At 37.3% G+C, this 17,618-nt stretch overlaps 1 protein-coding gene across 1 annotated transcript in view; it reads right to left on the minus strand.

The window, feature by feature from the left end:
• Window positions 1-17,618, minus strand: part of Ankhd1 (ankyrin repeat and KH domain containing 1) — a 134,175-nt gene that overhangs the window by 50,270 nt on the left and 66,287 nt on the right. Inside the window, exons 11-14 of the mRNA XM_013020304.1 lie at window positions 14,154-14,241; window positions 9,590-9,717; window positions 9,265-9,408; window positions 7,253-7,355 (exon numbers count right to left, since the gene is read on the minus strand). Coding sequence (XP_012875758.1) covers window positions 7,253-7,355; window positions 9,265-9,408; window positions 9,590-9,717; window positions 14,154-14,241 — 463 coding nt within the window. The remainder of the gene's footprint in view (window positions 1-7,252; window positions 7,356-9,264; window positions 9,409-9,589; window positions 9,718-14,153; window positions 14,242-17,618) is intronic.

Below are 17,618 nucleotides of genomic sequence, written 5' to 3' on the forward strand. Positions count from 1 at the left end.
TTGAGCTGAAGAGCTGAGGGACAGCGCCCAGGCCCAGAGTTCAGACCCACAACCGGACCCAAAAAAAAAAAATACTACTTATTGAAACAAACACCAGGAAATGTAAACATGGATTTCGTTGTTGTTGGTAGTGTTGTTTGTTTTTGCTTTTCTTCTAGAAAGGGTAAATAAGAGGGTGCAGAAGGATGAACAAAAATCATGGTATTTAGTATACGCTATATGGAAAATGACCTATGACTTGTGAGCAGGAATGGGAGGGAGAAAGTAGGGGAAAGTAAAGGAAGAGGTGACATTGTCCAAAGAAACAAATGTGCCCATTAAATGACTTATGAAATAGTAATTCCTCAGTACAACACTTTAATAATAACAATAACATTTTAAAAAAAACATGACGTTTATTATTTTTATGGATAATGAGGGAAGCAGACATACACTTGGCTAAATACTTAGTTTACTACTTAAGATTTAAGCTTAATCATATCATTTTTTTGGGGGGGTCCAGTCAGGGGGCCTGAACTCTGGGCCTGGGCGCTGTCTCTCAGCTCTTCAGCTCAAGGCTAGCGCTCCACCACTTGAGCCATAGTGCCACTTCCGGCTTTTTTCTTTTTGCTTATGTGGTTCTGAGGAATCAAACCCAGGGCCTCAGGCATACAAGGCAAGCGCTCTACCACTGAGCCACCTTCCCAGCTCAATCATATCATTTTTGAGTACCAATTAGTACACTATGCAATAGAAAAATAATGACCAAAGGAAGAAACATTATGTACAGATGAATGTAGACTTCATTTCTTTTTTCCCTTACTTTTGTCTAATCAAATTGAAGCCTTATTTTTCAGTTCCCTTGCTTTCTCTTACCATACATCACCCAACAGAAGGATTTTTAAACATCATTTCCAACATGGTCTTAGATAGAAGATAAGGTTGGTAAAGTAGAATTGAAAGTAACATGAATAAATAATTATATAATATATATTATCTAATAGCTAGAGGTGTGGCTTCAGTGGTAGAGTTGCCTGCCTAGGAAGTTTGTGTGGGGGCCATGAGTTCAAACCCTCGTACTGCCTCCAGAAAATAAATTAATTAAAAAACATATGTATATTGTTTCCTGAGTTTTAATATAAAATATTTCTTATTTATACAATATGTAAAATATTTCTTATTTATACAATACCCCACCCCTTTTTTTTTGGCTTTATGTATAAATATTGTCTCAAAATTTCCCAAAGTAGGCCAGGTATGGTTGCTTCTGCCTATAATCCTTGTTACTTGGGAGGTAAAGATTGGGAAGATAATACTTCAAGGCTAGCCAGGACAAAAGTTAGAGATACCCAATCTCAAGCAACAAGATTGGTGTACTGATTCGTGCCTGTTACCTCAGGTATCTAGGAGGCCATAAGTAGGAACCAGGATGCCAGGCCACTCCAAATAAAAAGCTACCTGGATGGGGGAAGAGGAGGGAGTGGAACGGGGGAGGGCTGTAGGCATGGATCAATAAGTGGAAGAGCTATCAAGTACTAGGCTACCAAGTGTGAGGCCTTGAGTTCAAACTCCAGTTCTACCAAAAATTTCTCAAAGTAAAAGGGCTATGTCAACCAAGGGTACCTAAAGATAGACCATCTTTTATATGGTAACAGATGCATTCAATTTTTCTCTTTTAACTAAGAGCAGTTATTTGTAAAAACACATTACTAAATTTGGTCAAATATAAAGTCACATAAGCATGATTCATAAGAAAAAGAGGAAAGAAAATTAGTATTAAAATTTGCAAGTGAGGGCTGGGTATGTGGCTTAGTGACAGAGTGCTTACCTAGCATTCATGAAGCCCTAGGTTTGATTCCTCAGTACCCATAAATTGAAAAAGCTGGAAGTGGCGCTGTGGCTCAAGTAGTAGAGTGCTAGCCTTGAACAAAAGAAGCTCAGGAATAGCACCCAGGCCCCAAGTTCAAGCCCCAGTAAAATAAAACAAAATTAAACTAAATTTTCAAATGAACATTCCCATTTAAATAATTGCAATGTTTTTCTACATAATTTTAATGATTTGATATAAAATGTGAGCATTTCCTGTTACCCACTTCAGTAAACAACTCCAGGATAACAAGCAGTATGTTAATTTAATTCTTACTTTATACATCTGTTTTTGATCTTTTGTCTATCATTCTGTTATACTATTTGATTTGTATGTTTGGTGGTCCTGGGGTTTCAACTCCTGGATTTGTGCTTGCTGTGCAAGTGCTCTACCAATTGACCATTCCTCTATCCTGTTTTGCTTGTTAGTTTTTAGTCTTAATTTTTTTTAGTCTTAATTTTTTTGTTCAGTCTGGTATACTTGGTATACCTCCCATGTAGCTGGTATATAGACAAGCACTACATATTCTGCTTTTTATTTATTAAGATTAGTGTCTGGTTAACTTTTTGCCCAGACTTGCCTTGAACTATTATCCTCCCAATTTCAGCCTCCCAAGTAGCTAGGATTACAGGAACAAACTATGTGCCCACTACTACCTCTTGGTTTGAAGCATCTTTAATCACAATGTGTCTTCTTTCTTCTGGTGGTATTGGGGTTGAACTCAGGGCCTTTCACTTGCTAGACAAATACTCTACCCCTTGAGCCAAACCCCCAACCCTTTTTGCCTTCATTGTTTTTCAAATAGGGTCTCACATATATCTCCAGGCTATTGTTCACCACAGTTCTCCTATAACAAGGATGACAGGCACAAGACATTGAGTCCAGCTGTTGATTGAGATGTCCAAGCTGGCCTGGAACTGTGAACCTCCTGATTTCAGTCTCATGCATAGCTGGACAGATGCATGCCACCATGTTCAGCTATAGCAATGAGGTCTAGAGTTTATGCCTAGGCTCATTTTGAACTACTATCCTTCAGATCTCTGTCTCCCAAGTAGCTTGGATTATAGGCTTCAGTCATTAGCACCCAGGTATAAAATGTATCTTTTTAGAAGTCATAATATTTTTTCTGCCTTCAGAGTAATCTATATTCATCACCTGAACACCATTAATTATTCATAAAACACATAAACACCTAGTACAATCAAGACATTGTGGACTATAATCATACAAAGATGATCAACATGAAGCCTGCCCTTGAGGAGCTTACAGTCTAAATGGGGAAATAATATCCTAAAGAAGTGGTCACACAGATTCCTAAGGGGACAATATAAAGCTTTGATCTCAAGATTCTAGTAAGGAATTACAGGTCCTCATTCAGAAGGGAAAAAAAAATGGCAGTCTGGTATCAATCACTAAGAACAGGTAAAACAAGAGAAAACATACAGGGTGAAGCACAATGCTATTAATATAAACCAGAAAAAGACATATGGATAGAACTTTAAATAGTATTGAGTTAGAGAAGTGAAAAACCAAGATGGAATCTATAGCATAAAATGAGTTAAGTAAATTTAAAATACACAAGATTAAAAACATTTTCTAAGAACTTATAAAAAAACAAGACTATGCACATCAGACACATTAGAATCACTGCCTACAGAAAACAATAGCAATAATAAGAATAGAAGAGAGAAGCCATCATAACAAAGGGCTAGGAATTAGTAATAAACTCAGCTTTCTACAGTTGAATAGAGTGAGCAAGAACAAAACAATCAGAAAGAAGATCCACTGAAATATTATATAGAAGACTGGAGAAAAATGGCTTCTCAAGATGGCTTAAAGATGTGTTTCATTTGTACTAGCATCATTTTATTTTATTTTGCATTTTATATTATTTTATTTGTGGTGCTTGTAATTGAGTGTAGGGCTTAATGCATGCTAGGCAAGCACTCTACTACTGAACAACATTTCCAGTCCCTTGAGATCATTTTAAATAGTTTATAGCAAGTGATTTTGATGTTATCTAACTTCTTGTTTTGTGCCAGTCCTAGGGCTTGAACTCAGGGTCTGGGCACTGTCCCTGAGCTTTTGTGCTCAAGGCACACAGTGCTCTACCTAGAGCCACAACTCCACTTCTGTTAACTGGAGATAAAGAGTCTAATGGACTTTCTGGACTGGGCTAGCTTAGAACCTCAATTGTCAGATCTTAGCCTCCAGATTAGCTAGGAGTACAAGCATGAGCCACCAGCACCAGAATTATACAACCTTTAAAGGGTTAAAAAAAAGTCTTCTCTTTTAGAATGTTTGTCAAACCAATTATAACAAGTAAGTTAGATGTAAATTGTCTACAACCAAATTTATTTATAAAACTGGTTATAAATAGAAATAGGTAATTATATTAGTTATATCTTTTCCCATCTGAATATTTATAACTACAGTTAATAATAGCTAAGTAATGCTAGTTTCACATTTTATTTATAGAGATAATTCTAAGGCCTGTGTTAGATGTTACTTAGAACCTTGACTCTTTGAAAACCAACAACAGACCAATGAGATTAGTTCCCTCAATCAGGAGGATATGACTCAAAATGGAAAAAGCCTACATAAATGTATATACACGGGAAAGAAGAAAAGGAATATTTGAGTTGAATAAGATGGGAATATGAATAAAAACATTTGTTAAACAGAGTGGAGTAAGGTATTGTAAGTTGAAAAGAAGATTGCTAGAAGATAAAAAAGAGTGTTACAGAACAAGAACCCTCAATCCATCTTTAATCACATATGCTACATAAAACTAATCACAGATTCAGAAAAAAACAAAAACAGAAAGGTTAAACAGCAATTTTACCACTCAAAGAAATTATTCTAGAGACACAATAAAACACTTGAAGGAGAAAAATATTGTCTTTGTTTAAAATAGGCTTTTATGTCTATCCTAATAATATAGTAGGTGCTTTTACAGCAACATTTTTCATTATTCATAGTAACATATATTCTATGATATGCATGATTTTTACGAATGTGATCTCATAACATAATGTACTATGACAGTCTGATATACAAATGTTGGACCTTCCCTAATTAATTCAGTAAAATGAAAGATTCCTTAAAACATTAGCAGGTTTTATGCTATTTTGCAAATAACAAATATAAAAGTGAAGAAACATAGATACTTATAATAAAACAGTTCACAAGAAAAAACAGGAGGGCTGGGAATGTGGCTTCGTGACAGAGTGCTTGCATAGTATGCATGAAGCCCTGGGTTTGATTCCTCAGTACCACATAAACAGAAAAGGCTGGAAGTGGCACCATGGCTTAAGTGGGTAGAGTGCTAGCCTTGCAAAAAAGCTCAGGGACAATGCCCAGGGATTGAGTTTAAGCCTCAGGACTGGCAAAAAAAAAAAAAATTACTCACTTGAGTATCAATTTAAAAATCAGTAAGTACTCAAGCTGGGTGCCAGTGGCTCACACTTGTAATCCTAGCTACTCAGAAGGCTGAGATTTGAGGTTCTAGGTTCAAAGCCAGCCCAGGCAAGAAAACCCATGAATCTCTTAGCTGCAATTAACTACCAGAAAAGTTGGAAGTGGAGCTGTGGCTCAAATGGCAGAGTGCTAGCCTTGAGCAAAAATTCTGAGACTATGCCCAGGCCCTGAATTAAAGCTCCAGGATGGGTGCGTGTGTGCGCACACGCACACGCACGCGCGCACGCACACACACACACACACACACAAACGCGTGCACACATACAATCAGTACTAAATGCTTTTACTTCTTGCACATTAAATCTAAGCTTGAAATGTTTTATTTCCTCTCTGTACATAGTCTGTCTAATTTTTCCCAGCCCATGTTCTTACAGTGCCCTACAGGGTTTAGCCAAATAAAAGACAAAAACCAAGAAAAACAGAGGCATTTAGTTTTAAATATTTTACTAAAGGCTATCAGCTAACTATGGTGCTCAAATTTGTTAACAAATATATGTTTAAGTTGCTTTTTAACTGTTAGGTGGCTTTAGCCCAGAAATTCAAACGAAGTCTAAGTTAAGCAACATCATAGTCATCTCAACTCTTCCCCAAAACCACAAAAAACAGCAGAAGCAAACAAAAAATAAAAATACACAAGAAATAGCTGAATAGGTGATGTCCAATGAAAAAATAGTAGAAATAGTTTAGGTCAGAGAAACTTTAGATATCCTATGTCTGAAATTAATAATTTAGAAATTAAGTAATCTGGCCATAATTTGAAAAAAAGCCACTCTTAATTGGTGCAAACCAACTTTTCTTAAATCACAGTATTAAAGATATTAACATATACTAACATCATATCATTGTGATTTTAACAGCCTAGAGTCATCATACACTAAATGAACTAGGTTATAAATTCTCTTGTGCTAATTTTTGTTTGTTTTGGTGGTGGTAGTACTGGAATCAACTCGGGATTCATGCATGCTAGCCAAGTATGTTAACACTGGCCTACATCCCTAATTTTTATATAGCATTAAAATCCTACAGATCACCTATTTTCTTTATTTCATAAAACTCAAATATTACAAGATACAAAATTAGGTAAAGATAGTTTATATCTTCAAATAAAAAAAGCAGGAAAAAAATCAGAGCTCATAAACTTCAGCCCTTTAGTATACACTTTGTCTTGAAAGTCACTTGAATCTTAATTATACATATTTTGATAGTTAATCTTTCATGTTCACATACAGATAGGTTTACATCCAGATTCATCTCCTATATTCCAGTATTACATAAATGAAACTGAGTGAGATTCTTAAGCATCTTTTATATTTGAATGGCTGCTACAAAGATAGAAAACATTTTCATTCTTTTCCTTATACTAGTGCTTAGCTAGTAGAAATCAATCATCAAGTAGAAAATGAATATGATAATAGAAAATGAAGATATAATAATTTTTTAATACAATAACAAATTAAGTTTGCTTCTTTGGTATATTCATCTGTGCCAGCTGAAAACTATATCTAGCAATATGTTAACAGGAAAACAATGTTTGTTTTTTTTTATAGCATTTGTCTTTCCTGTATATAGCCTATAAGAATATAAGGGTGAATGAGGATAAATACGATGGAAGTATTCTGTATGCATGTATGAAAATGGAACAATAAAACCTGCTGAAATTGTTTTAAGAAAGGGAAAGAGGAGTAAGAGAGAAAGAGAAGGGATGAGTTTGATCAGGGTATATTGTATGTACATATGAAAATGACACAAACAAAACCCCCTTTGTATAACAATATATTATAATAAAAATTATTTTTAAAAAGAGCTACTTGCATTTCTAAGAATTTTATACCTTAATTAGCCACATGTACAATGTAACTGTTTTAGATTTATTATTTAGGTGAGAAAAGTATCATTTTTCTAAGGAAAAAAAATTCAACAACTAACCTTTTTGTGCTCCTAAATGAGCAGAGGAGGTCTCTTGAGAAGTTCTGTCAGGTTCCTGAGGAGGTACAACCATGGCAAGTGTATGCATTGGTACACGTGGGACCTAAAAAGTTAACTCAGAAAAAAATCATCTCAGATCAAAGAGTAAAAAGTCCATAAATAAAAGAGATGTTGATTTTTATGTGTGTGTGTGCCAATACTGGGGCTTGAACTCAGGGCCTGAGCACTGTCCCTGAGCACTCTACCATTTATGCCACAGCTCCAGTTCTGGCTTTTTGGTGGTTAACTGGAAGTAAGAATCTCAGTAAGACTTTCCTGCCCCAGCTAGCTTCCAACTAGCCATAGCTATGCCCAGAATAACTTTGTAGAAAAGGATTAAGGATCTCACTTAATCTCACAAACTTTAAAGGGTTTTTTTTGTTGTTATTATTGTTTTATTTATTTATTTTATTTAGAGAATACTTTATTAGTTTCTGTAATCAAACCCACATAGATAAAACCTTACAGATTGTTTTATTTTTTGTGTGCTGTCCCTGGGGCTTGAACTCTGGCCCTGGGTATTGACCCTGAGCTCTTTAGCTCAACGCAAGTGCTCTACCACTTGAGCCACAGTGCCACTTCTGGTTTTTTTGGTGGTTAATTGGAGATAACAGTCTCAGATTTCCTGCCAGGGCTGGCTTTGAACTTTGATGCTCAGATCTCAGCCTCCTAAGTGGCAAGAATTACAAGCGTTCCCAAGAACAAAGAGACAAGTGGCTCATGGTCTCCCTGATAAGTGGATGTTAAATCCAAAATGCAAGGACATAACGACAAAGTAAACAAGATTGGAGAAACAAAGAACTTCCACTCATCTAGTCGTTATCATTACTAAATGACCCCATGCTGCTGACCACATATATGGTATATATGTACACATTGGAGGGAAACTAGGAAGAGGACACAGAACCAGAGAGAAACAGAGGGAAACATACAACAGTGGGACCCATCAGCTGCACTGGATATTGATTAAAACAAACTAAGCAACTCAATGGCAGCGATGGGAGGGCAGGGAATGAGAGGGAAAGAGGGAACAGCTGACACTAAGCAAAAGGAAAGAAATGTACAGATCATCTGATGTGGAAGAAATAACTGTATTGTCAAAGCTCATAGAACTCATAAACTCTAGACCACAAAAAAGACAATTTGCCACATGAAGATTAGAATGTGTTTGTGACTTGAACTAAGTATCACTATCACAACACTGAAATTTGTGAAATGTTACATAATCACTTAATAACAATAAAAAAAATTGAAAAAAAATTACAGGCATGAGCTCCTGGTGCCCAGCAAAAGTTGTTTTTTAATAGAACTATTTTTATTAAACAAGACAAAAAAATGTCTATGTGCCTTTGAAGAAATTTCTCATGTATCTAAGATTAATTTAAGAAGTAGATGTTAAATATGGCTCATGCCTATAATCCTAGCTATTTGGGAGATAGACTGAGGATAGCTTGAGGCCAACTGGGACAGAAGTTATCCAGATCCCTTCTAAACCCATAGCTGGGTACTGTGGGACATACCTGTCATCCCAAACTACATTATAGGCTCACATTAGGAGACTTATAGAGCCAGGTCATCCCAGAGAGAAAAGTTCCCATGATTTGATCCTCACAGAGGAAAACGAACATTGTGCCACATGCTTGTAATGACAGCAGAGACAGGAAGCCTAAAGAAGGCAATTATAACTCAGGTGTACACTCAGGCAGAAAGTGAGACCCTATCTAAAAAATAACCAGCAAAAAACAGGGCTGGAGGTGTGGCTTAAGTGGTAGAGCCAGTCTAGCAAGTGTGAAGCCCTGAATTCAAACGTCAGTACTACCAAAAAAAAACAACAAACAACTAAGATCATAATTATCTCAATATATAATAGGAAACAGAATCAATCTAATTTTACTTAAAACTAATATTAAACAGAAACTGTCAAGCACTTTGCAGAATATTTATATTGACAAGGAAAGTCCACTTTTTTTTACCTGAGATTGATCTTGAGAAGGAGGAGCAAGCTGAGACACATCTGTAGTAGGAACTGACAGAACATTATTTGGATAATCCAATAGATAAGAAACAACATTAGTATGGCCACCTTTTGCAGCTTCAATAAGCATTGTTGAGCCATCCTGAGAAAGAATTGACACCAAAATTAATTCTTTTAAAATCTCTTCTTATAGTCTGGTTGATCTAAACATTTGGTTTCTTAGTGGCTTATATAATATCAAGCCTCAAACAGTTATAAGTATTACACATTAAGGGATCAAACATGTTTTTATAATAATATATAGTATTTATTTTTAAGAATACCTTGAGTCGATGAGTAGGGTCAGCCCCATGAGCCAACAGTAGCTCAACAACTGCTAGATGGCCTCCTGCACATGCAAGTGAGACTACTGTATGATCATTATTAGCTGTAGCCCTGTTCACATTGGCACCTTCAGAAAAAAAAACAGCAATATTAGCAAAGGTTGAAATCAAGCCAGTTCACAGACAGTATCACTTTAAAGATTTCTAAAAGTACAATATAAATACAAGTATTGAAATTATAAGTGTATAGTGTATAGTTTTTATACAATGAATACACCTCTGTAATCAGCACTCACATCAAGAAACAGAATATTATTCACATACCAGAAGCTCTGCCTTGTGCCCCCTCTCAGTCACTACCCATTCCCTCCAATGGTAACTATAATCTTGACTTGCAAACCAGTTTTAGATTCTGAATTTTACATGAATAGAATCATAGAATGTATTCTTTTGGGTCTAGCTACTTTAGCTCAACATTTTATTTGTGAGATTCATCCACCTTGTAGCTTGTAGCTGTGGTTTGTTCATTCAATATCACTTTTAAGGTGGAAATTCTAGAAGACTAAGATTACTAAATATATATATATATATATATATATATATATATATATATATATATATATATATTGTGTGTGTGTGAGAGAGAGAGAGAGAGAGAGAGTCATGGGACTTGAACTCTGGGCATGGGCACTGTCCCTGAGCTCTTCAGCTCAAGGTGAGCACTCTACCACTTGAGCAACAGTGCCACTTTCAGTTTTCAGGTGGTTGATTAGAGCTAAGCATCTCATGGACTTTCCTGCCTGGGCTGGCTTAGAACCTTGATCCTCAGAACTCAACCTCCTGAGTAGCTAGGATTACAGGCGTGAGCCACCAGCACCTGGCAGATTAATAAATATATATAGATTAAAGTAAACATCAAATATTATTGTATGTAACTCTCAAAATGTTTTTGTTTTGATCTACTTCTATAAAGTAGCAATAAGCTTGGCACAGTGATACGCATATGCTACTCTATGTGAAGGCTAAGATTTGAAGGATCATAGACCAAGTGAGCTACTGCAAAGAAGCGTTTGAGACCCCTATCTCAACAGCAACACCAAAACCAAACCAAACCAAACCAAAATGACAAAAAGCTAGACTTGTGCTGCAATCCTGGCTACTCAAGGGGTTGAGATCTGGAGGATCTCAACCATTTGAAGCAGAAAAGCCCTCAAGACTCTTGCAGTTAAGGAGCAATTCTAAACTGGCAATGCGGCTCAAGTGGTAGAATGCCAGCCCTGAGCAAGAAAGCAGGAGAATGCAAGGATCTGAGCTCAAGCCCCAGTACCAGAAACAAAACAAAATAAAACAAAAAAATCCAAAGTAATAATATAGTTGGGTTTCAAAGCAGAGAAAATAAATTAAGTAATATTTAAGATAATATTTAACATAATTCCTCATATTGTGTATTTTTTATTTTGGGGGGTCTGGTTGTGGGGCTGAACTCTGGGCCTGGGCACTGTCCCTCAGGTCTTCAGCTCAAGGCTAGCACTCTACCACAGCGCCACAGCGCCACTTCCGGCTTTATTTTTCTGCTTATGTGGTGCTGAGGAATCAAACCCAGGGCCTCATGCATGCAAGGCAAGTGCTCTACCACTGAGCCACCTTCCCAACCCTCATATTGTATATTTTGAAAGTCAGAAAGACCTGGATATAAACAGAAAACAGAAGCTTGTCTAAATATATTATTTGTAAGGCCATTTAATAAGTTGTTCAATAGGTTTACATAATATAACCTGAAGAAAGCTTTAATGGAAAATTAAAATTTGTTATATTTTCTTTCTTTGTGAAACAGAGTGTGGCTGTATAGCCAGGCTGGTTCAAACTCAAAATCCTCCTGCCTCAGCCTCTAGAGTTCTGGATTATTTAACAAACACTGTCACACTCAAATTCCTTGCCTTTTATTTTTATTTTATTTTATTTATTTATTTTGTCAGTCGTGGGGCTTGAACTCTGGGCTTGGGCGCTGTCCCTGCACTCTTCAGCTCAAGGCGAGCACTCTACCACTTGAGCAACAGTGCCACTTCCGGTTTTCTGGTGGTTTATTGGAGATAAGAGTTTCACGGACTTTCCTGTCCAGGCTGGCTTTGAACCGTGATCCTCAGATCTCAGCCTCCTCAGTAGCTAGTATTACAGGCGTGAGCCACTGGTGCCCGGCATTATACCCAAGGCCTTATGCATGCCAGGGAAGTGCTTCACAACTAAGCTATATCTCCAGCCCCTACACTGAAAAGTTCTACTGAAATTCAAAGTGGCTTGCATTCTAACCCTAGCTACTTCAGAGGCGAAGAATGGGAAAATCACTGTTTGAGAGTCCAGCCTGCCAAGAAGTTAAGGAGCCTTTTCAGTCTTACAAGCCAAGCATGGTAACTTGTGTCTGTGATCCTAGCTGCGTGGTAAGCTGTAGGTGGGTAAATCCAGATCTGAGACAGGCTGGGGTAAATTTTTAAGCCCTACATGAAAAATAAAGCAAAAGGGGTTGGGGCTCAAGTAGTAGAGCAAATGGCCTAGCAAATGTGAGGCCCTGAGTTCAAACCCCAATGTTTTCTCAAAAATAAAATTTACATATAAAGTTTTTATTCTCATGACACCACCTGAGTGGAGCTTCATTGTTGTTGTTGTTTTGACATTCTATCCTAGGACTTTTCAGCAGATGCTAGTGTTATTGACACTACATAAAATGTTGAATAAAATGAAATGACTAATAGCCAGGGTATGAAAACAACCCAGATGCCCCAGTATAGATGAATGGATCCAAAAATTGTGGCACCTATATACAATGAAATATTATGCATCCATTAGAAAGGGCAAAATAATGGCATTCGCAGGGAAATGGATGGAACTAGAAAAAATCATGTTGAGTGAGGTAAGCCAAGAGCAAAGAGACAAACGGCACAGTCTCTCTGATAAGTGGATGTTAAGCCCAAAATGCAAGGAGATAATGACAAAGTAAACAAGACTGGAGAAACAAAGGACTTCCACTCATCTGGTCGTTATCATTACTAAATGACTCCATGCTGCTGACCACATATATGGTATATATGTGCACATTGGAGGGAAACTAGGAAGAGGACACAGAACCAGAGAGAAACAGAGGGAAACATACAACAGTGGGACCCATCAGCTGCACTGGATATTGATTAAAACAAACTAAGCAACTCAATGGCAGCGATGGGAGGGCAGGGAATGAGAGGGAAAGAGGGAACAGCTGACACTAAGCAAAAGGAAAGAAATGTACAGATCATCTGATGTGGAAGAAATAACTGTATTGTCAAAGCTCATAGAACTCATAAACTCTATAGATCACAAAAAAGTCAATTTGCCACATGAAGGTTAGAATGTGTTTGTGACTTGAACTAAGTATCACTATCACAACACTGAAATTTGTGAAATGTTACATAATCACTTAATAACAATAAAAAATTTTATATAGAAATGATTAACACCAGCACTTTGATCTATAAATACAATTTAATATGTTCAATCTTTCATTAGTTCATCAATATTTCACTTGTGTGTATGTATGTGTGTGTTAGTGCTAGGGCTCAATTCAGGGAATGGGTGCTGTCCCTGAGCTTCTTTTGTTCAAGGTTAATACTCTACCACTTGAGCCATACCTCCACTTTTGGCTTTTCTAGTAGTTTACTGAAGATAAAGAGTCTCATGGACTTTGCTGCCTGGGTGGCTTTGAACTGTGATCCTTACATCTCAGCCTCCCAAGCAGTTAGGATTACAGATGTGAACCACTAGTTTCTGGCAACATTTCACTTTTTTAAAGTAAACAGTCTTAAAAATAATTCTTTTATCTATCAACTGAACTTCTTTGCTTAAATATATTCTTATAATAATATGATTTTCAGATGAGTTTTAACAAAAAATTAGAACCTTCAATACTTTGCTAATTCTATTGAACTAGAAACGGTTCCACAACCTATCCCTATCCACATCTCTAGTAGAGTTGTGCTATTAAAAAATGAACATTAACCTCAATATAGCTGGATACTGCCAGGTGCCAGTGGCTCACGCCTGTAATCCTAGCTACTTAAGAGGCTAAGATCTGAGGATCATGGTTCAAAGCCAGCCTGGGAAGGAAAGTCTAGGAGACTCTTATCTCCAATAAATCACTCAGAAAACCGGAAGTGGCGCTATGGCCCAAGTGATCGAATGCTCGCCCTAAGCTGAAGAGCTGAGGGACAATGCCCAGGTCCAGAGTTCAAGCCCCACAACCAACAAAAGAATAAAAATTTAAAAAAATTAATTAAAAAATATATATAGCTGGACACTTACATTTGGCTTTTCCAATTATGGAGAGCAATTACATGTTTTGCTGATGAAAACTAACTCAAAACCAATACAGAAAATTGCCAATAAGACTACAAAAATGCTATGCTTACTAAACAAAACATACCAACAAAATATTAGAATACAATACTTGTAACAATAAGTAAAGTAGACTTAACATAAATTGTATCTGCTCAGGATTTTTTTCAGTAACTCTAGTCTCTTGGAAATAACCACTCTTTACCTTTGCTAATTAGAAATTGAACAGTGCACAAATGACCAGCTCGTGCAGCTTTCATCAAAGGTGTTCTTCCACCTTCAGATTCATGCTCCTGTTAAAGAAACAGAAAAATACTCCATCAGTACCAACTGAGTAAAGATATGTTTTAAGCACTTACTATTAATGCTATGAAATGATGAGGATTTAATACTTACTCAATGTAGCCACTTAATATTACCTTCCTCAATTCCTTCAAACAGCACTTAGTACCAATGCTATGATAAATGATGAAGATGTAGCATTTAATATAGCCACCTATACTTTATTGTACACCTCTAGTGCAATTTCAATCTATTCTATATGGGGAGCCTTTTATAGGCAACTTCAATTTCATGCCAAATAACAACTGTTAAAGATAATACTAGCCGGGCGCCAGTGACTCATGCCTGAATCCTACCTACTCAGGAGGCTGAGATCTGAGGATCGTGGTTCAAAGCCAGCTCGTGAGACGCTTAATAAACCACTGAGAAAACCAGAAGTGGGGCTGTGGCTCAACTGGTAAAGTGCTAGCCTTGAATGAAAAAGCTTAGGGCAAGTTCCCAGGCCCTGAGTTAAAGCCCCAGGCCTGACAAAAAAAAAAAAAAAAGATACTAACAGTATGGCTGCAAGAGGAATATATTGCTTCTTTCTTCTTTCTTTTCTTCCTTCCTTCCTCCCTCCCTCCCTTCCTTCCTTTCTTTCTCCTTCCTTCCTTCCTTCCATTTTTGTTGGTCATGGGGCTTGAACTCTAGACCTGGATGCTGTCCCTCAGCTCTTTAGCTCAAGGCTAGTGCTCTTACCACTTGAGCCACAGCCCCACTTCTGGTTTTCTGAGTGGTTTATTGAAGACAAGAGTCTCACAGTCTTTCCTGCCTGGACTGGCTTTGAACCATGATCCTCAGATCTCAGCCTCCAGAATAGTTAGGATTACAGGTGTGAACCACCAGGGACCGGCAGTTAGGAAGACATTTTTCTAACTATTCATTTGAAATGCGAAAACCATAGGAAGATACTTTTTTCTAACTACTGATCTGAACTATAGTCCTGGTAGTTGACTAGAAGGATCCTGATTTTTCATTAGAAGCCATTAAGAACTCCAACAAAAGAGAACAAATGCCTAGTGTAGAAATTAAATACTTGAATAGTTATAGGCAAAATAGAAAAACTCTTCCTTCTATGAACTTTGATAGCAAGAATGAGTAAATTAAAAGAGCTTCTAACAAGGCTTCATATCCAATGGCACTGAAGAGCTTGCTTGTATGATGAAAGAACTGTGAACCTTTATATATTAATGGAAGTATTGAAATATATCTGTAACTCACTTCCATAAAATGTTTTTCATTTTTCCCATCTTTTACTATGTATGTAATATGAATCTGCAGTTCTGATTTTTTTTTTTCAGTCGTGGAGCTTCAACTTAGAGCCTGGACGCTGTCCCTGAGCCTTTTCATACAAGGTTAGTACTCTACCACTTGAGCTACAGTGCCACTTCCAGTTTTCTGGTGGTTCACTGGAGAGAAGTCCTTTCCTTCCTGAGCTGGCTTTGAACAATAATCCTCAGATCTCAGCCTTCTGAGTAGCTGGGATTACAGGAATGAGCCACTGGTACCTGCCCAGGTCTGATTCTTATTGTGCGTGTGTGTGCGCACGCATGTGTGCATGCGTGCACGCATGCGTGCATGTGTTTGCATGTTTGCGCACATGCATGCCTTTACAAAGGCTTGAACTCAGGGCTTGGATGCTGTCCCTAAACTTTTTTGCTAAAGGTTAGTACTCTACCAAATAAGCCACAACTCCATTTCTGGCTTTTTGTGTTTAATTGGAGATTAGAGTCTTAGACTTTTCTGCTAGAGCTGGCTTTGAACTACCAAAAGGCTAGAAGTAGAATTATGGCTCAAGTGGTACAGCAGTAACCTTGAGCAAAAAAGTTCAGAAGAGTGCCTGGGCCTGGAGTTCAGACCCCAGGACAGACACCAAAACAAAACAAAAAACAAGCAAAACATAAAAACTCTAATCCATAATTTATGAAAAATATAGTAAGAAATAAGAGTAGATTGTTAACTCAGTGATAAGTTTTAAACCAGACTTTAGCTACAGGAATTCAATTCTAAAATGAGATAGCTAGTTGTTGTAGTTGTTTTTCTTCTGGTGTGTGCGTGTGTGTGTGTGTGGTACGCACATGCCATTAACAGGGCTTTGAACTCTTCCTTGGTTTTCTTGATATAGCTTGTACTCTACCATTTGAGTCATGCCTCCAGTGCCAGTATTTTTGTTGGTTAATTGGAGAGTCTCAAGGGTTTTTCTGCCCCACCTGGCTTTGGACTTGGATCTTAAGGATTTAAGCATCCTGAAGTAGCTAGGATTACAAGTGTTGAGACCACAGTTGAGGAGTCTTTTGTTATTATTATTATTTTTTTGGGGGGTCCGGTTGTGGGGCCTGAACTCTGGGTCTGGGCGCTGTCCCTCAGCTCTTAAGCTCAAGGTTAGTGCCCTACCACTTGAGCCACAGCACCACTTCCAGCTTTTTTCTTTTTGCTTGTGTGGTGCTGAGGAATCGAACCCAGGGCCTCATGCATGAAGGCAAGCGCTCTACCACTGCGCCACCTTCCCAGCCCCTCTTTTGTTATTTTTTTGAGATAAGAATTTCACTATATATAGTGCAAACTCCAACAACACCCACATGAAGTGTTTTTGTTTTTTTAATAATGTATTTAGTGTAATGTGCTCAATTTTCTCTTTCTCTTTTGTAAGTCATGGGGCTTGAACTCTGGGCTGTGCGCTGTCCCTCAGCTCTTCAGCCCAAGGCGAGCACAACACCACTTCTGATTTTCTGGTGGTTAATTGGCAATAAGAGTCTCATAGACTTCTTCTGCCTGGGCTGGCTTTGAACTCCGATCCTCAGATCTCAGCCTCCTGAGTAGCTAGAATTACAGGTGTGAGCCATCGGTGCCCAGCTGGTCTCTCTTTTTTCTAACACTTCAATAACTCCCTTTTATCTTACACTTCTTAAAACAAGTGTTATTTCTTTAAGGAACATCTCACTGAACTTCATGACTAGATCATACATGTTTACTTACAAATTTGTGAAATCACAATCACATACTAGTTTGTGCATTATTAGCAACTGTATACTAGCTTGTCTCCTCTACTATACAGTAAAGTCTGACAGTAGCAATCCAATCATGTCCAGTTTTTGCTCACTATTGTATACCTATTGTCTACAACAATAATGTGATTGAACAATTTACCAAACAAGAACCTAAGCATAACTGACTTCTCAAATCTTTCCTCTCATAGTACAGTTTTAAAGTATTGATCTATTTTTACTAGGTCAGAGAACAAAGTTAAAAACTTAATAGTAGTAAACTTGGAAGTCTTATCTTATTTTTGGACATAGCTACACAGTATTAGATTAATTTTTTCTCATATATATATATATATATATATATA

The sequence above is a fragment of the Dipodomys ordii genome, unplaced genomic scaffold, assembly GCF_000151885.1.
Source record: "Dipodomys ordii isolate 6190 unplaced genomic scaffold, Dord_2.0 Scaffold50, whole genome shotgun sequence".
Classification (NCBI taxonomy): Eukaryota; Metazoa; Chordata; class Mammalia; order Rodentia; family Heteromyidae; genus Dipodomys; species Dipodomys ordii.